The sequence below is a fragment of the Mytilus edulis genome, chromosome 2, assembly GCF_963676685.1.
Source record: "Mytilus edulis chromosome 2, xbMytEdul2.2, whole genome shotgun sequence".
Lineage (NCBI taxonomy): Eukaryota > Metazoa > Mollusca > Bivalvia > Mytilida > Mytilidae > Mytilus > Mytilus edulis.
This window is the reverse complement of record NC_092345.1, coordinates 30108449-30128381: the sequence shown is the minus strand read 5'-3', so window position 1 is coordinate 30128381 and position 19933 is coordinate 30108449. Positions and strand designations below refer to the sequence as shown.

General features: G+C 32.6%; 3 protein-coding genes across 4 annotated transcripts; 1 reads left to right on the top strand and 2 right to left on the bottom strand.

Moving 5' to 3' along the window:
- Window positions 1–537: 537 nt before the first annotated feature.
- LOC139511908 (uncharacterized MFS-type transporter YhjX-like) lies at window positions 538–9427 on the top strand. The gene is made up of 4 exons (XM_071299056.1): window positions 538–766; window positions 6496–6661; window positions 7296–7502; window positions 8185–9427. Exons 1-4 carry the CDS (start codon window positions 725–727, stop codon window positions 9171–9173), a joined length of 1404 nt encoding a protein of 467 aa, XP_071155157.1. The 5' UTR covers window positions 538–724; the 3' UTR covers window positions 9174–9427.
- Window positions 9428–11708: 2281 nt separating this feature from the next.
- Window positions 11709–14732, bottom strand: LOC139511907 (BTB/POZ domain-containing protein KCTD7-like). Of its 2 annotated transcripts, none has more exons than XM_071299053.1 (2): window positions 14632–14732; window positions 11709–12732 (listed from the first exon to the last, which is right to left on the bottom strand). In XM_071299053.1, exons 1-2 carry the CDS (start codon window positions 14668–14670, stop codon window positions 11911–11913), a joined length of 861 nt encoding a protein of 286 aa, XP_071155154.1. In that variant the 5' UTR covers window positions 14671–14732; the 3' UTR covers window positions 11709–11910. The 2 variants fall into 2 exon arrangements, with proteins under 2 accessions (XP_071155154.1, XP_071155156.1); XM_071299055.1 differs by lacking the exon at window positions 14632–14732 and adding an exon at window positions 13992–14116.
- A 2402-nt stretch (window positions 14733–17134) lies between these two features.
- Window positions 17135–19493, bottom strand: LOC139510802 (adhesive plaque matrix protein-like). Its single transcript, XM_071297332.1, has 2 exons — window positions 19459–19493; window positions 17135–18167 (listed from the first exon to the last, which is right to left on the bottom strand). The coding sequence occupies exons 1-2, from the start codon at window positions 19491–19493 to the stop codon at window positions 17135–17137; spliced, it is 1068 nt and encodes a 355-aa protein (XP_071153433.1).
- Window positions 19494–19933: the final 440 nt, after the last annotated feature.

Below are 19933 nucleotides of genomic sequence, written 5' to 3'. Positions count from 1 at the left end.
ATTATCGCTAGAAACTAAGCTACACGTGGCGTTGCTAACGAAATTGACATGAAATTGACATGAAATTGACAACGTCGTCATAGGTAAAATAGCGATAAAAAGATTACCATTGTTCATCTCAACTCGATTGCCTTTCTCGCTTTCGCCGTCCCGGCTCAAGCGAGAAAATCAATCTCGTTGAGATGATCACCGATAATCTATAATTATTTTATGCACACGTGTTTTTTCTTTTGTTCTAAATCTTACGCATTCAAGTAAAAAAATAACATATTCATGTTTTTAGATGATTTTTATTGGCCTTTTTCAAAACTCATTATTCATATAAAAAAACTATACTTCTTTCACGTTGTTAAAAAAAAACATCAAATCGTCGATTTGCTCACATTTAATAAAATATATAAAGAAAAAGGATGTAAGTGTATATCTTTTTCAGTGTTAATATAATTTGTTATATATCAAAATGATCTAATATTTTCTTTCAAAACGTTAAGTGCAAGAATGGATGTAGAACTCTTAATTTATAACTTTATTTCATTTGCAGCGGTTTGTGGTCTTTAGTTGAACTTGACGTGTTGTATTTAAATATCCCGAGAATATCCATCGTAAATGAACCGTGTGCCGTAATTTAATAAATTATTCTAAATATATGTAGACGGAAATCGATTTTATGTAGAAACAAAACGTGACAGATGGACTAGCAAGTGAAAATCTAACAACAATAAAGATGGATGATATATGGAAAGAGAATTCCCCCGAACCGGTTCAGGTAGGCTTTTTCTTCTCAACCTATTTAAATTATTGTCTTTTCTCAACACTTATTCATGCAGTAATATATTATAGACACACTTGCGGTTATCTGTTCGCCTTCTCTTAACATTTATTCAGTTATGTAAGAACACTTTTACAGTTATGTAAGCACACATGTGGGAATTTGTTTATGTGTTCAATGAAAACAAATTCAAAATATATTTAAAACACAAACGGTCTTCATGGTCTTATTTTATGAATTCTTGTGTGATTGATTGATGATTAATTAACGTACAGTGGCAAATATTTCATGCATGTTCAGGACGATCTTTATGTATGACGTATCATCTTTAAAAGATGCAATTGTCAAGAATGATGTTGTATCAGACAAACATAGTTCATTCTATAAATTATTTTTATGAATAAAGGGATAAGTTTGGTATGCGTCTTTTGAATGAATATATAGTAAAGGATAAAATAGAATGACCATGCCTGACCCTATACATTTAAAGATATATATTTCAGAGCCAAGGGCAAGACATTATCCTGTTTTGTCCTTTACTTTTTTTTGTTAATAACTTGTGCGTAAAAATTGAAAAGCATTTTTATTTTAGTTTTAGTTTTTGGTTCCCATGTATGTTAGTAATCGAAAATGGGTTCAAATGATTAAGAATTGATAAATGCAGACCTTTTTAATATTATATATTATATTTGTTTAAATTTGCTTTTTTACAAATCAGTTTTTTGGCGAAATTTTAGTTTGATCTTTTTTTTTACATGTACATGTTTTGTCGATTGGTACAGCTGTTTTATTTTAAGTATTATTCTAAGTCGATTTAGAATCAGATTCAGTTTAGTGTTTATAAGATACATGATTATAGAATATATGAGTATAACATAAGAACACAAGTGTCATACGTATGGCGCGGAATCAGGGTCAAAAATACTTATTTACGTATAGACATAATTATTTATGCATATACGGAATTCGATTTATGTATATACGTAAATCGAATTCCGTATATACGTTAATCGAATTCTGTATATACAGAACTAATAACGTATATACGTAAATCGAATTCTGTATATACATAAATCGATTTCCGTATATACAGAAATAATTATGTATATACGTAAATAATTATGTATATACAGAAATAATTATGTATATACGAAATTCGATTTACGTATATACGAAATTCAATTTACGTATACACAGAAATCGATTTACGTATATACAGAATTCTATTAACGTATATACAGAATTATTTCTGTATATACAGAATTCGATTTACGTATATACGTAAATCGAATTCCGTATATACAGAAATACGATCTTTCTGTCTTTACATGAATATTTCTGTATATACGGAATTATTTCTGTATATACGTTATTCTATTTCTGTATATACGTTATTTGATTTCTGTGTATACGGAATTAATTTTGTATATACGTAATTCTATTTCTGTGTATACGGAATTATTTCTGTGTATACGAAATTATTTCTGTATATACATAATTGGATTAACGTATATACGTAATTATTTTTGTATATACGTAAATCGAATTATGTATATACACAAAGAAGTATTTTTGACCCTGATTCCGCGCCATACATACGCCTACAAAACACGTGTCACTATAAAAGTTATACAAGTATCATTCTATTGAGATTTATGAGAGCATATTTACACAAATTCATAATTTCTACCTCAAAGTTTTAGCTTATTTTTATTTTACTAACCAAATAAACATTTTTTTGAAAAAGAAAAAGAAAAATATAAATAACTGATTTAACTTATCACTAAGAATAAACAGATAAAGTCAACCCGTTTCAACAAGACAAAAAGGAGTAAAAGATTCTGAATTTTGTAATGAAAAAAAGATTGATATAGGAATAAGCTAATGTTTGCACACAAAACTATGTCGTCACGAATTTGTTTCCAAATTCATCGCAGGAAAAGTAACCACAGGAAAAGTAACCTTTTCCTGAGTTTTGTAAAGCAAAAAAAAAAAAAGAAAAAAAAAGCACAAATCGATTAACACTGTATAAAAACGCCCATCGTTTTATTTCATGTTCATGTTAAATCATGTGTTATTGAAAATAGTATTTATCAAACCATGAAAATAACAACATCTTATACAAAATAAAGTCGTAATGTCAAGTTGGATCAAGAACTTGAACACGTAACTAAGGATTAAATAAATCTGTCTCCATGTTCAGTTGAAGAAAAATAAGCAAAAACTATTTTCTGTTACACAGTACATGTATTGTGGCTGTGAACAAATTGTTTCTTTATCAACAGGAAATAATAAAAAAAAAATAATGCTTGAAAGTATATTTAATATACAACATACTATCAGATATATAGTATACTATTAGCATAACAGTAACTTATGTGTATTGTGCAAGAGTTCTATTGCCTTTATACTGTACGAGTACGCTTTCAGTTTTTTTTGTTTTTGTTTTAATAATTTCACTGACTCTACGATATACATGTACCTTATTAATTCAATATTAGATATATTAAACTTATTAAAATATCTACATATGATCACACATTACATGTAGGTCAATGTACACATGATGTAGTTTTGTAAAAGGAAGTTTCACTTAAAAAACATGAGAAGACATTCTGTTTTATGCAATCAAGGACATATACATACACAATCCGTCGTATTGATAAACGAACACTTCAAAGTCTATCGAGCTAATTAAATTTTACTAAGACATCATTATTTTTTCTCATTGTTGATGCTGTACGGTTGCCTATAATTGATAACACCCTCTTCATTTTAACTCTTGTATAATTTTCTTAATTGGCGATCATACCTGCATATCGCCTTATTTTTATATCAGAGTTGAAAATCTGGTCGAACCAATCCAGTCTCTAATTCAATCTGAAACCAGATTATTAATTTAAAAAAAAAATGAAAACTGGCTTTAAGAAAAGTCATGCTGAATCCAGGTGTTAAGTATTAACATATCGTAACATGTAAGCACAATCAAAGTTTAAACTCCGCTACAAATTGTATTAAGCTGACCAAGTATTGAAAAATTAAAAGGGGAGCCCTACTGCTCCTACACCGTGATTAAAAACTAGTTAAACCTGTCGTTCGCATTTATTTTTTATATACCCTTAACACTTTAGCCTTACTGTGGTAGAAATGAGCAGCTGTTGTATTGAGGACCCACCCTTTTCACATATTTTGAATGTCAAAGACACCTTGCATATGTTTTTTTTTACAAACAATATATCTAAAGCTTAAATGCTTTTAAAAAAGCGTTTTCACGGAGAAATAAATAAATTTGACAAATAGTTGGTGCATTAACATTTGTTAAATAATCGACTTCTGATTATTTTCGGATATTTATGATTCAATCAGCCACCTTAAATAATTATTATTGACTTTTTATGAGTTTGCAACAATGGTTTATTGATTCCAGAAATATGATATTCACCGAGTCCATCAGTCGAAGAAGAATTGTCTTTACTTGACATTGATAATTGATATAAAAAGCTAACACTTGTTTAATTATATTACATTTAAATGCATGTCCAATTTCTAGTATTTGCTGAAGATATTCAACCGTCCTTTTATACCTTATGTATTACTAGTCTAGTATCTGATTTGGAAGTTGCAAACTTTTTAAAAGTTGAAATATTCAATAAGATAAGTAGGAAAAACATAAAAATAAAGTAGGCGCACCTTAGCTTTTTCATCTCAATTTCTCGACAGAACTTATATATCATGGAGCTAGAAAAGTGATCATTTTCAACGGCCTATACATATCTCTCCCCCCACACCACACACACACGAAAGTTGAACGGTGGCTTGTTTGATCTTCATAAATACTAGTACCACATATTTCCATCTAGTGACAGGCACAAAACTACAAATCACCGTCACCATCATGTAACGTACATATTGCGGACTCCACACAATATATGACGTCTGTATAAAACTAAGAAGATGTGCTATGATTGCCAAACTCACAATCAAGGACCAAAATGACGTAGAATTTAACAACAAGTATATAGGTACATTACGGCCTTCAAAAACACCACACTGTAAGTTATAAAAGGCCCCAAATTGCCGAATGTAAAACAGTTCCAGCGAGAAAACCTATGACCTGATCTTTGTGTACAAAATGATAAAGGTGAAAGTACCACCGACACCTGTTAAAATCGTTTATCTAAATACATGAAATATGTTGCAACTGCATAATGTGATTACGATCAATATGTCATGTTCTTGTTTTTCTTCTTTTTTCATTTAGAGTAAGCAATAACTTTCTACGCCTATTTGTGTTTGGATACTTTAGATATCTATTTTAAAGGTGGTTACCATGCTTCCGTATTTACAGAAAAATTCCAAAACAGTTAACTACAAATTATTACACACATTTGTGTGAAAATATTAAATTTGGAACCACAGTGTACTATCATGACTATATAGTAGTAATTTAAAAGGATTTTTCCTGTTTGATATATATTAAGAATGTGGAATTTCAAAAATTGTCTGCGTTTTCTAAAGGAACCAGTAAGTCTTTTCATATTGCAGCAAGGGTACTATAAATAAGGAAATAATCGATATTCTACAAATTACTATGTTGGTACAATAAACATTTTTATGTCAAATGCATTTCTTGTTGTGTCTTTATGATGAATTTCTCATTAGATTAATACAGGAAGGTATCCACCCACCATAAACAAAATGTTAATGGGTATGTTTTTATTTAAACAATCGGTCATTTATCCGCGTGATTTTCTCGTTCATCGGACAGGTCATTACCACGAAAGTGTCCGTATTTCCGAAATCTTCATTTATTTAAATTTATATCTTTATTAATCAGATGTGTTTGTCCAATTTTCTTTTGACTTCTACTTTATTTATATAAGTCTGCAAAAACATTTTTTTTTAAATTATCAGAATAGTTAGTTTTAGTTGCCCATCTTAACGAGAAAATAAGTGTGCTTCATTTTTTTACACAAATAAGGCCGTTAGTTTTCTCGTTTGAATTGTTTACATTGTCTTATCGGGGCCTATTATAGCTGACTATGCGGTATGGGTTTTGCTCATTGTTAAAGGCCGTACGGTGACCTATAGTTGTTAATGTCTGCGTCATTTTGGTTTTTTTGTGGATAGTTGTCTCATTGGCAATCAAACCACATCTTCTTTTTTATATATTCAATAAATATATCCCAAGTCACAAGCCTGTATTTCATGGACTATCGTTGGTAGCTGTCTATCATATTTTGTTTTTCGTTTATCGATAATTATAAATAAGTACCGTTAGTTTTCTCGTTTACATTGTTTCATATTTTGTCATGTCGATGTCGTTTTTAGGTGATTATATGGTATCGGTTTTACGTATTGCTGAAGGTTTACAGTGACTTATGGTTTCTTACATGCACGTTATTTTAACACTTTTGGATATTTATCTCATGTAAACTGAATTTTACCACATCCCCATTACAATCGGACATCATTCGAATTATATTTGTCATGACAGTACAGTTGCGCATATAATAATTAAATATGTACAGACGCCTTATACCTCACACAAAGACTATGCAATGATTTCAAAACACAATTTTATGTAGAATTAAAAAACAATCAAATTTTGGAAAATCGCGAGCAGAATCAAACTTCGAATAAGGAACTTCAATTACTGGTCATGTGACGGTAAAGTATAACATAGGTATTACATCTATGCGTATAATATGGCATTTTCTTTGTAGGGGAATGAAACAGATAAACTGCTGTCGACTTCAAAAAAGAACTATTGTCTCCGATGGATGTCTCTACTTGCCGGAGGATTTGCTCATGCTATGTTGGCATCCAATCTGATATTCTATGTCTACATCAATGATATCAAAGCCAAGTTTCACTATAACCAGAAAGAAGGTACTATTATAACTTAGATATAAGAAGATGAGGTATGAGTGCTAATGAGACAACCCTCCATCCAAGTCACAATTTATAAAAGTAAACCATTATAGGTTAAAGTACTTGTATACTTTTGTACATGTTGTATGCATATTTTGAAAATTTATTACGCTAAAGACTGAAAGACTGCCTTGTACAACCATTCTAATTTGGACAAAATATTGAGTAATTCGTTCGATCATTCTTATTTTAACAAAAAGGTATGGATAAAGCGGCCTATTTAATATATAAACGCAATTTCAACATATATTTATGACGTTAAGGTGACACCATACTTTAATTTTCTAGACTTTAGTGGCCCATTTTATTTCACAGAACAAACGTTATATTGAAATTAATGAATAATTTGAATGTCCCCGAGCAATGGCGTTCGGAAGGGGGGGGGGGGGGGGCATCGATATAGCGGGCGTCATCTCACACACAAGAATTTTTATGAAGTTTATATTAAAGGCTTATAATTTTATCAGCAAGGGAAGAGTGTCGACATGAGTTATGTCAATTAAAATTAGAAACAAAAATACAGGTTTAGATATATACATGTACAAAGTATTTGCACAAGCTGGGATTAAAGTCTAAGTATATTACATTTCAGTGGAATTGTTTGCGTCCATGTTGAATGCCGGAATTGGCCTTGGGTTTTTACCTAATTTGATTGGTAGCAAACTGAAATCTACATGGATATTAGTTATTGGTTTACTGTTGAGTACTACTGGTTTACTTTTATTGTGGAGCTCTACAAGGATGGTGGCATTCTATGAGGGAAAGAGCTGGCTAATGGCTTTCTATTTTCTTATTAGCGGTAAGTTACATATAAACTTCTTTCCTGAATAGTCCTATTGTTATAGAACAATGCATTGACTCTTGAATCAATAACATCCTTTAAATATTGTCCTGTATATTGCGACAACCTAATAACGTTCTATTATAAAGTGTTTCTCTGCATTTACCGTCATCAGAAACGCTCAAACCTAAATACTTTAAGAGATGTAAAGATAGGAACCGTTAGAGATATGATCAAAGGGAACCTGTAACAGTAAAGACAATTTCAACGACTACAACTACAAAACTGTTTTGGAGAGTATTCATTAATCATTTATTTTTATCCATTTTATTATTTCGTATTTAAGTAGAAATAAGAAGTTGTGATATGAGTGCCAATGAGACAACTCTCCATTCAAGTCACAATGTGTAAAAAGTAAGCAATTGTAAGTCAAAGGACGGCCTTCAACACGGCGCCTTGGTCCACACCGAACGGCAAGATATTTAAGGGTCTCAAAATGACTCGTGTAAAATAGTTCAAACAGGAAAACCAACGGGCTAATCACAAACGACAACCACTGAAAAACAGGTTACTGACTTAGGAAAGGTGCAAACACATGCAGGTGTTTTAGAACTATTTTGTAAGAACTTTACCTAGTATATCTATAACGAAGGAAATGGTCAAACTAAAGCTTTTAAATGATATTTTTTTTATTTTTAAGGTCTTGGAGGTTCTGTAGCTTACATTATGGCATTAAGATTTAACGCAACGCATTTTGCAGAAGACAAAAGGGGTCGAATAATGGCGATGATGTTTATTTTTATTGATATTGGCATGATCAGCTTCACTGTTATATATTACAAGGCTTTTCCAGCAGACGCACGATTCGAAGGACTTTTGATTGTTGTGGTATCTTTCAATGCTGCAGTATATATATTTTGTATGATATTCCTCAGAAATGCATCATCCAATATAGGAGAACTTACTGTTGATAATGAAGAACCACAGTCTTCTAATTTCAAATATGAAGCAATGGACACTGATAACGCATTATCAGAAAAATCCTTTTCGGAACTTCTCTGCACTGTTGACTATCAATTGCTTGCATGGATGTGTTCATCGGCATTTGCTGTGTCGCTGTTGCTAAGCAACAATATGACAGTTTTAACAAAAGAACTTGATCTGACCTCTATAGATACTATCATCACGATTATGTATCCACCGATAGTGATTATTGCCGCATTGGTATTCAGTTCAGCATCCGATAAATTGAAGCATATTTTAACGAGGACATCATTTTTAATCGCGGGAGTAGTATGTTTAGCCATCAGTTCGTTGTTAAATGCTTTCTTATCGTCAGGAAAGGGCGTTGTCATCACTGCGGTAGTGCTAGCTGCTGTTGGAACTGGTATAGTGTATACCATTGGACCTACAGCTATGAGTGAAGTGTTTCACATTGATAATTTAATGCGCAACTGGGGGTTGGTAATGCTACTTCGAGCTGTTCTTATAATTATTCTTCATTTGATTTTCGGTGAAATATATGATCTTGAAGTTAGTTCAAGTGCTTCAACGTTTTGCAAAGGTTTACATTGCACTCGTTATGGGTATCTTTTGACATTTGGCGTGGCACTAATTGCCGTCGGCCTTGGAGTAGTATTGATTGTACGCAATAATTTAAGAAATAAGAGAACAACTAAGATTGGTTGAAGAAATTGGCTAGTCTAGTTATATTATCGGTAAACTCGTTTATTTTAACTGCTCAAACAAAAGCTATTTTTTGTAATAAACATATATTGAATTTGCTTGTTTATTAATATTTGTACAATGTTCATATAAATCATGTTTCTGTCAAGGAAAGGTATTCCTTTGTTTAATATTACGGTACGTACTATGTGTTCAATGTTATAAAGATTTATATTTGTTGTTGTTGTTTTACATGTATATTAAAACGTTTATTTGAACTTTTTGTTATACAAACGTTTCATTTCAGTCGAGTTTCGACGAAGAAAAACTCGACTATAGGAGGAATTCCGTCCGCATATCCGAGCATCCGGCTGTCCTAAGGTCAATATATTTGTTTGAGAACAAAATCTTTAGAGTCATAAATAAAATCTTTACCCAACTAGGTTTCAATAATGCCCCAAAGGATGAAGAATTTTTGTTTGTTGAATTTGGGGACATTAGGTCAAAGGTCATTGTCACAGCAGATATTGATGTACTGAAATTTGGACAACAGTTTGGTTTTGGATGTTATGTTTTGATCCTATGCTTATTAATATTTTTAACAATGTTTGTTTGATAAAATCCTGCATATGAAATTAGGGACATAATTAGTGATTTTATTTTCAATAGGTCAAGGTCTTATATTTACATCACTTGCTGTGATAATTAAGTTCAAGATGAAGATTTCTGTGAGCAGTGTTCGATAAACTAATGAAACTAGGACAACATTTTTGTTTAAGAAACATTTGTATTACTAATGAAAAATAACTTGGTGGGATAATATCCTATGGGATGGACACAACCTCTCTTATCCGTTTCTGTGTGTGTTACGTTTCGGTGTTATGTCGTTGTTCTCCTCTTATATTTAAAATGCGTTTCCCTCGGTTTTAGTTTGTTACCTCGATTTTGTTTTTTGTCCCTGGATTTATGAGTTTTGAACAGCGGTATACTACTGTTGCCTTTATATTTAATTTCAATATCACTGGTCAAGGTCACAGTAGCAGTATATAGACACAGAAATAAGGACCGCAATTTTGTTTCTAGATGGTATCTTTTAAACCAATTGTCAAACATTTACCAAACTTTGAGTGATCCAATGTAATGCCTTATTTTATGGTACATGTCTAATAAATCACCAAACGTTACGTGAGAATGCTCCTTGTCATTTAAGAACACCTCAGTGGATTCGCTGATAAGTCAAGGTCACAATAAACAATCTCCATCATTTGTCAGCTGACTAGTCATCACCAAAGCCAAAAAAACTAATATCCGACATTTCATTTCCAAATCAAGAGAGATCACACCTCGACGATGGTGCTTTTGGATGAAAAAAAAATTCCATTTGTGCGAGGATCAACCAATAGTGAGACTATAGCCCAAATTGATACAGACGATCTACATGACATCACCCATGGAAACGTATTTATAACTGGAAAGCTACAACCAATAATGAGTGTCTGGCCTTGAAGAGTGTATACACATAGAATGAAATTCAAAACAGTGTGGCTGTGGCCGTTGATTGACACATTAAATTCATCCATTGACTGGGACAATTTAGGTGAACGTTTGTATGTAACGACCACTGTTCACTATGTACTTTTTAAAGACACTTAAACTATGGGGTCACCAAAGGTTCTCAACACCTTAATAAAGTAATTCGAAAAATTAATCAGAAATAACACGATGTTTTGATTTATATCAATTATATAAATCAAAACATAAAGGTTATTCCTGATTAATTTTTCGAATTATTTTATGAATAAAGGCGTTAAGAAACCTTTGGTGACCCCACAGTTTAAATGTCTATCGTAGGTACGTCGTGAACAGTGGTCGTTACAGACAAACGTTCACGTAAATTGTCCCAGTCAATGAATTTAATGTGTCAATCAATGGCTACAGCCACACTGTTTTGAATTTCATTCTATTGATTCTACAAGTTAGTGAGATAAGATATAACTGCAGTCTAGCTAGCTCGCTAGTTAAAGAGGCATTAGTTACGAGATATTAACAAAATGAAATATATTTTTTTTGGTTAAAATTGAATCATTATATGAAAGTGAAAAGGTAATTAAAATATTCGCTTTTAGCAACCAGTTAGGTTCGCTTTTGACAAAATAAGCTAAGAAACATTGCTAACGAATTATTAAATTATTCACTTGCAAGTGAATAATTCGACCTATTCATGTGACCTCCAATGTAGCCCCTTAGTTGGAGATGGGTTTCGCGTGCACTTGACGTGTTTAGCTTTTTTAGAGAATGAAAAAAAAATGTCAACATTGAAACTATTTTTACAATTAAAAAATAGATTTACAATTAAAAAATAGATAAGATTTATGTTTACAAAAAATGCCTTTTTTTTAAATGGGAATAAAGAATATTCTTCAGGAATGTGTTTTTAACGTCCGTCAGTATACATTAACATTTAACTTTAGTAATTGTCATATGCAGTATAAATCGGATTATACTATAAGTGATTGCCAAGACTGACCATTACAATGCTTATTTACAAATCAGAAAAAGTCACAGGAATATACATTTATTAAAACAATCTTTGTTCTGAAAATGTTTATATTCAAAGTAGCAGATAGCATTATTTTATTTAAAACTGATTGTTCAGCCGCTATTATCTAACATATCGACTTGGTTTATGTAAAATCGCGTGCATTTGGCCAAACACAACATTTCTGATTGACTAATCACAATTACATCAGCAATATTCTAGTTACCAGAGGAACGTGAATTTACTATGATGATAACATGGATTACATCCAAATTCTCCATATTCTTTTGTTTTAAAACCGAAGTCATAGAAAACACCTTGTGAAGTACAGTTTTCATTTTCCATTTTGATGTCAAATGCATGTTTCTTTAAATCATAGAATAAGCAATTGGAAACCGACAGAGCGTGGTCTTTGCTGTCAGCTTTAAATGTAAGTATAGGTGGAACATCTTCGATACCCTCAATTTCCTGGTCATCTACGATACTTTTAATAATTCCATTTGATTGGTGTGAAAAAACCATAGTTGGATTATCAATAGGTACAATGATTTTTAACAGGTGGTCTTTTTCACTGCAGTACACATACTCAGGCGTTGGCTCTTCTTCTTCCTGAAGCGCAAGTAAATATACAATTGTTTGTCCACGTGCTGTAGCTTTAACGAAATCACGTGATTCTTTCATTATATTTTCTTTAATTTCCATGTAATTTGGAACTGGTTCTGGTCTGTCACCGCAAAATGGATATATTGGTGGTGTCATCATCATTTTATCGCGTAGTGCAACAAGGGCAAAATAGTCAGCTTCACGGAAAACTGCGGAAAGAAAGTCCTTAGGTGGTTTGTAAGAGCTGTCTCTGAGAAATTCTAAAATATGTTCAAAGTAATCACCGTTTCTGTCGATGAAATACCGTCCATCATTGGTCAAATCTAATTTATATCGGCCGCTAAACATAGCTCCTAGCATTGATTCCGGATATTTCCTTAATGTTTCAAGCCTCGTTTCAAAATATCTACCTCCTACATTAAGTTTCACAACTGGAGGCATCTATAAATTAAAAAAAGTTGATATACATTACTGTTAAAATCGCTCATGATTGCATGTCGGATTGTCCGATTGTCATACATTCGGCCACTTAGACTGAACAAAGTGAAAAAAAAACCAAAAAAACCCAAACTACTTCAAACAACACTGTCTTGTTAAACCTAATATTTGTGTGGATAGATGTTTGTTGTTAAACGATTGTTGTAAGACGATGATTTATTTGTACGAGCTTAACTAGCATGTGTCATATTTCACTGTGAAGATATATAGATGTTTACTGATGAATATTTTGTGTATTAGACGAACCTTTTTCATTTGCTTGGAAAATCGTCACATTAGTGAGATAATGTACTAAGAGTACTGAGTGACTCGCTTCATATTAACCGGAAGTTGATCAGACTTTTTAAATGACAAACCTAACGTAATTATTCAAGGAATATAATAACGTTTCGACCACCAACTTATTAAGTCTGTTTATCAATAAAATACAGAAAAGTCAAAGTATACAGTAAGTTTTTCTTATGATTTCAAAAAAAAAGCTTGTCTAATTAAGTTCTGTAAAATACACTGCATAAAAAAATCCTATTTATTATAAACATAGGAAAACCGATGAAAAACGTACAGATTTTAATAATGTTGCTTTGGATACTTGCTATTGAGAACGAAGGCCAAGTTTGGTAATTTTCATTTAAAGGTTTAAAAAATCGTCTTTTAATCATAATAAACAACACTATTTAATTTACCTTATGTTATTTTTTTTTTACATACACTTTTTTTCTTAAAGAGAAACTAAAATGCTTCTGTTTTTATTGTTTGATGAAACCAACTGTATCAATTAAATAGTACTTTTCTCAGATTAAACCATTTTAGGCCCTTATCACACTTATAATTTTATATATTATGTAACATTAGCAAGCTTTATTAAACGGATATCTTCTTCACAAGAAGTCTTGAATGTTTATGGCACATGTATCTTAATATTCAAACACACCTTAAGTTAAGGTTTATGAGGCCTGTGAATTATGAACTTTTCAAACTGCAAGCAATACTATCAAAACAGCAAAGATAATGAATAATAGAGATAGGCCATTTTGTACGTATGATACCAAGGGGAAACTTCGTGCAAAGCATAATTATTTATAGTTTCATTGCGTTTAATAGAAAAAGGGAATTTGGTGAAAATAAAATCAAGAATTTTTAGCATGTCCACAGACTTTAATACAGAGATTTTTGTTATAAAATTTGAAACATAGTTTACTCACTTGTTTTTCTATGATCAGCTAGCGTTTATTGTTTACAAAAAGTCCTTAAGAACCTTTAAATTCCAAAATACCTCGTGTTGAGTAGCTAAAGTCGAGCGAACCCAAAAAGGTGTACTTGAATTGGTCCATATTTATATTTATTTTGACCAATATCGAAAATAAACTTGTTTTAAGGAAATCATTGCTAGCACTGCATGTAATTGTCCTCTATCTTTCAAGCACCGATTTGCCAAATATGAGAATATAAAATTTCCATATGTTTAGCATTGAAGCAACACAAGTGTACATAATCCTTAATAATTTTATGAACCAAACACGCCTAAAGTTGATTGTTTCATTATTCAAACAAACCGAAGCCATAACGATGACATATTTCTGGTTTTAACAAATTCCTCGACTAATATTTTTCCTCATTTTGTATATAAAAATATCTACTCTTGAATTTTGAGCATATGATCTTGAGAGACATATTTAATTATTCCCTTGTTTCTTATTTGCTACAGGATCGACACGCAAATCAATGATCATCAATGGTTTTATAAGATTTTTTTTTTTTGTAATGAATGTTATGGTGTGAGTGTGTGTATGTGATATTTTTTTGTAAATTATATTTTGTTACGTCATTAATTATATGTTTTACCTCCTTTTGAGAGTCTGGACACAGCGCATAAAAAGCCATGGTGCTTCAAGTTACAGTTAACGTCAGGGGAGAGTAACGAACATACTTCGTGATTATTAGAATAATAGACCGATGTGGATCCGTTTTATTTTTAAAGAGGGAAAGTGAGTCAGGTAGTCCTTTAATATATGCCTTCGCATTTAATTTTCATTTTTTACCATTTTCATGCTAATATTTACCATTTTTTTAATGCGATTATTAAAATTATTAACGAAAAAAGGAAAAATTTGTCACAGATAAAGAAAAGTCCTTTTACCAACTTGTGAAAACCTAATCAACATTGTATATATTCTATTTTTTTTGTTGATAACTGTTTTTTTCCGAATAAACAAAAATGTCTGAACCAAATTAACGTGTATGTATTATTATAGATCTGTTTACAAATTATGTCTGTATTACCGTGTACTAATATGATTGTTTATGTTCCGGACCATATGAGTATTTGGACCATACGCGTATGGTCATGACCATATGGGTATATACTCATATGGTCCGACCATACGCGTATGGTCGGGGTAATTAACACTCTGTTACAGTTTACTTTTAATACTTCTAAACTCTTCATATGGTATGACCGTTCATTCAAAAGACGCTATCATATAGGTAATTTTATCGTTATATTATAATAAAAAGATAAGCTAAATAAAAATAAGAAGTTTCACATTGTTAATTTTACTTAATTGTCAAATTTAAAGTAAACACATTTTATACCGATGGTCATTACCGATGGTCATAACCGATTTGTTATTACGAGTAAATGGCAATATGTCGACTAAAAAATTAAATTCCAAAAATTTCTTAATGAACTGTTACATAAGAAGTCACTGGAAAGTAGCATACTATTAGTTTATTTAAGTTGTGTTGTGAAGATGGTGTATTGCAGTCAACCATTTTACGATATTTGAGATCTAGAGCTTCTTAAAAACACTGTAGACATCAGAATTGCCAAAGACCTCGGTATCACTGTACGCAGCTGCAAAAAAGGATTGTTTTTCACTCGCAAACAAAATGTGTAAATGAAAAAGATCGTGCACAAAACTTGCAAATGCAAAAAAGCTATGATACCGTGTGGAAGTGAATGTCATCCAAGCCTACATGCACTAATGTAACTAGCGATGAAAACTAACTATGACATCAATATTAAATTTTTACGTAGTTTTTTTTATTATAAAATTAAAAAATTGTCATGTTTTAAACCATCACTGTTTTTTTTTTAGATAAAGTTCTTGTATTATTGAAACGTTTATAATGTAATTTGGAAAAATAAATATACCTATATGGTCCAAATACTCATATGGTCCGGCCCGTTAATAACCAAACGAGTATTATACTCATATGGTCCGACCATACGCGTACGGTCGGACCATACGCGTATGGTCGGACCATATGAGTATACGCATATGGTCATGACCATACGCGTATGGTCCAAATACTCATATGGTCCGAAACATTTACATGGTTTCCATTTCGTATATTTATAAGATTACACTGCTTGAATGAAATGTTTGAAATATTGTAAAAAAATGTCAATTTTCTCGAAGAATTTTATACATTTCAAATTATATTTCAAAATGGTAAGTAATGTGTTCGTCCTTATTTATTTGGCTATTATTTTATCAGTATTTTTGTGAGTTTATTGTCTATATCTCTAGTTTAATAGGGAGAGTTGAGCGATCACAAACACATTCTTAATGTGCATGTCCTAAGTCAGGTGCCTGTAGTTCAGTGGTTGTAGTTAAAACTGGTTCATGCGTGTTGACTCATATTCGATATTTGTTAATTGTTTTTGTTATATATCATACTGCCGTTATTTTTTCGGATTGAATCGTTTCCCTTTTTTCATGTTAGGTCCTTTAATAGCCGACTATATGGTATGGATTTTTATCATTGTTGAAGGTCATACGGTTGCCTATAATTCATTATATCGTCTTCATTTGAACTCCAATGGATAGTTGTCGCATTGGCACTCATACCACATTTCCTTATTTCTATATTATATACCTTACTGTAAGATTCGAGGTTTTCCTGAAAATGCATGAACTATTTGTCACTGGACGTTGAAAATAAGCGTCAAACAATCAATCAATTTTAATTTGTGTTAAATCAGGAGAAAACCATTTGATATTATTTTTGATTGGGACGGGATAGAGGATTTTGAATAGGAATATCATGGTTGGCCAGGTAAGAGCTGAAAATAGGCATGCTTAAGGACATATTAAAATTAATAATAAATCCGCAAAACATCCAGCATGCTCCCTCCCCTTGACCATAATAACAAATAGTCGTTCCCTAACTGTTGTTGTCCATATTTATCAAGCTTATCTTCCCTACAGGAATGTTCTGTCTAAGGCTTTATCTTCCCTACAGGAATGTTCTGAGGCTTTGTGTTCCATACAGGAATGTTCTGAGGCTTTGTGTTCCCTACAGGAATATCCTGAGGCTTTGTCTTCTCTACAGGAATGTTCTAAGGCTTTGTGTTCCCTACAGGAATGTTCTGAGGCTTTGTGTTCCTTACAGGAATGTTCTGAGGCTTTGTCTTCCCTACGGGAATGTTCTGAGGCTTTGTCTTCCCTACAGGAATGTTCTGAGGCTTTGTCTTCCCTACAGGAATGTTCTTATGCTTTGTCTTCCCTACAGGAATGTTCTGAGACTTTGTCGTCCCTACAGGAATGTTCTGAGGCTTTGTCTTCCCTACAGGAATGTTCTGAGTCTTTATCTTCCCTACAGGAATGTTCTGAGTCTTTGTGTTCCCTACAGGAATGTTCTTAGGCTTTATCTTCCCTACAGGAATGTTCTGAGGCTTTGTGTTCCCTACAGGAATGTTCTGAGGCTTTGTCTTCCCTACAGGAATGTTCTTATGCTTTGTCTTCCCTACAGGAATGTTCTGAGACTTTGTCGTCCCTACAGGAATGTTCTGAGGCTTTGTCTTCCCTACAGGAATGTTCTGAGTCTTTATCTTCCCTACAGGAATGTTCTGAGTCTTTGTGTTCCCTACAGGAATGTTGTTAGGCTTTATCTTCCCTACAGGAATGTTCTGAGGCTTTGTGTTCCCTACAGGAATGTTCGGAGGCTTTGTCTTCCCTACAGGAATGTTCTGAGGCTTTGTGTTCCCTACAGGAATGTTCTGAGGCTTTGTCTTCCCTACGGGAATGTTCTGAGGCTTTGTCTTCCCTACAGGAATGTACTGAGGCTTTGTCTTCCCTACATGAATGTTCTTAGGCTTTGTCTTCCCTACAGGAATGTTCTGAGGCTTTGTCTTCCCTACGGGAATGTTCTGAGGCTTTGTCTTCCCTACAGGAATGTTCTGAGGCTTTGTCTTCCCTACAGGAATGTTCTTATGCTTTGTCTTCTCTACAGGAATGTTCTGAGGCTTTGTCGTCCCTACAGGAATGTTCTGAGGCTTTGTCTTCCCTACAGGAATGTTCTGAGTCTTTATCTTCCCTACAGGAATGTTCTGAGGCTGCAATACTAAACGACGCCATGTTTGTGATGTGCCCCTGCGTATAAATCACATTTTTAAAAAGAAGAGGTAGATCCTCCCAGTGCAAAATAAAAAACCAACCAGAAATGGACCCCACCTTGCTCACTACCGAAGAACAAAAAAAAAAACACGCACCTGGTCTCAAATGGAAAGTTGTCAACAATAAAAGTCAGATCAGATCTTTTTATTTTTTTTATATTGAATGGCTAAACATATATATGTATATATTACTTGCAATTAATTAGTTTATGTTTCTACCTATTCTATCATTTGCAGAGAGAATCATTTTCGACACATTTGCAAACATTTCACAGATAAAAAAAATCTTGTTTGTTTTGAAGTGGAGTTCTTCTATATGCTTATTTCAGCCAAGGCACTGGGAAATTGCTTCAATCCTTTGTCTTATGCAATGGCATGCCAATTTATCGTAGATCCAAGAATAACATTAGCACAACAGCACGCAGACAACCATACAGAAAAGGCAACAGCAATGCAGTCAATGACCACGTGGTGTGTAGTGCCAACAAACTTTTTTGTACGAAGCTTCGACCAAGGTCAAGTTTCACAAAAGGGGGGCTAAAGATACGAAAATAGACTGACAACGCCATGGCTAAAAAATAAAAAGACAACCAGACAAATAATGATACACAAGACACAACATAGAAAACTAAGACTAGACTAAGCAACACGAACCCTACCAAAAAAAATGTGGGTGATCTCAGGTGCTCCGAAAGGGTAAGCAGATCCTGCTCCACACGTGGCACCTGTCGTGTTGCTCATTTTATTTCAAACCCGGTAAACCGTTCACTTTTATTTTTTCATTTATTCGTGGTCTCTCACTGAAAAATACCATTAATAATGTCTTTAGGGTTCTTCCTCTTAAAAAATGAACAATGCAGAACATAGAATTAAACGAACAACTTGGATATCAGGAGGGTACCCTCTGAAAATTGAGCTTTTTATTGATGAGTGTTATGGTATATATACATAATTTTATTCTTAATTAATGCAAAGGGACGACGATTCGATTTTCAGGTTTTTTTTTATTCTGATGAAATATTCATTTTTTTTGTTTTGTTAGTACGTATTATTAATTATTTGCGGTTAATGCATGGCTTTGTCATTGTTGAACTTCGCTCGTTCATTGAAGCTATAAATGTGACAAGTGTGAAGTTTCAAATATTTAGGTCTCGTGCATTAAAGAAGAAATCTTGATTGTAGAAATATACACTGTACAATGTTATATATAAAACAAAGGTCATGTAAACCTTTTTTGGACTCTTTTCGTGGGAAGTTTATCTTCTAACGAGCATCGTATAAACAATTGGTTATTGTCAGCCATTTAGTTTTGATTTACACAATCAATCTATAAGTTACTGAAGTTAAATGAATCATTTTTGCTAATTATTATACAGTTGCTTCTTATGCTATTTGGACTTTCCTTTTTATGCTTTATGTTTTTGATTTTGGTTTTGTAATCTATAGCAACTTTGAAATATTCTTGCTATTTTACATCGGAAATTTCTTTATTGTGCAATATTTGCAGCAATCTAGATATATTTTCCAAAAATAAAAAAAATCACGAATATTGAACTGTGCTGTTTGGAAGTCAATCACTCCGAAAAATCTGATACCGTCATTACACTTTCTAATGCAACAACATTTGTAACGTTCATTTTGATTGGATAACGTCACTTATTTACATGGCATCAATTGACAATTGGTGCTATGGGACGTACGCGCAAGCGCAGACGGCATATGACAGATTTTAAAATCATGTTT

Excerpts from the sequence above, each read along its gene's own strand:
- LOC139511908 (XM_071299056.1), top strand. The coding sequence starts at position 725 with ATGGATGATATATGGAAAGAGAATTCCCCCGAACCGGTTCAG. Across the intron at positions 767-6,495 it reads ATTCCCCCGAACCGGTTCAG|GGGAATGAAACAGATAAACT; the intron begins GTAGGCTTTTTC and ends TTTTCTTTGTAG. Across the intron at positions 7,503-8,184 it reads TTTCTATTTTCTTATTAGCG|GTCTTGGAGGTTCTGTAGCT; the intron begins GTAAGTTACATA and ends TTTATTTTTAAG.
- LOC139511907 (XM_071299053.1), bottom strand. The coding sequence starts at position 14,670 with ATGGCTTTTTATGCGCTGTGTCCAGACTCTCAAAAGGAG. Across the intron at positions 12,733-14,631 it reads GTCCAGACTCTCAAAAGGAG|ATGCCTCCAGTTGTGAAACT; the intron begins GTAAAACATATA and ends TTTAATTTATAG.
- LOC139510802 (XM_071297332.1), bottom strand. The coding sequence starts at position 19,493 with ATGGCTGACAATAACCAATTGTTTATACGATGCTC. Across the intron at positions 18,168-19,458 it reads CAATTGTTTATACGATGCTC|GGGCACATCACAAACATGGC; the intron begins GTTAGAAGATAA and ends ATTTATACGCAG.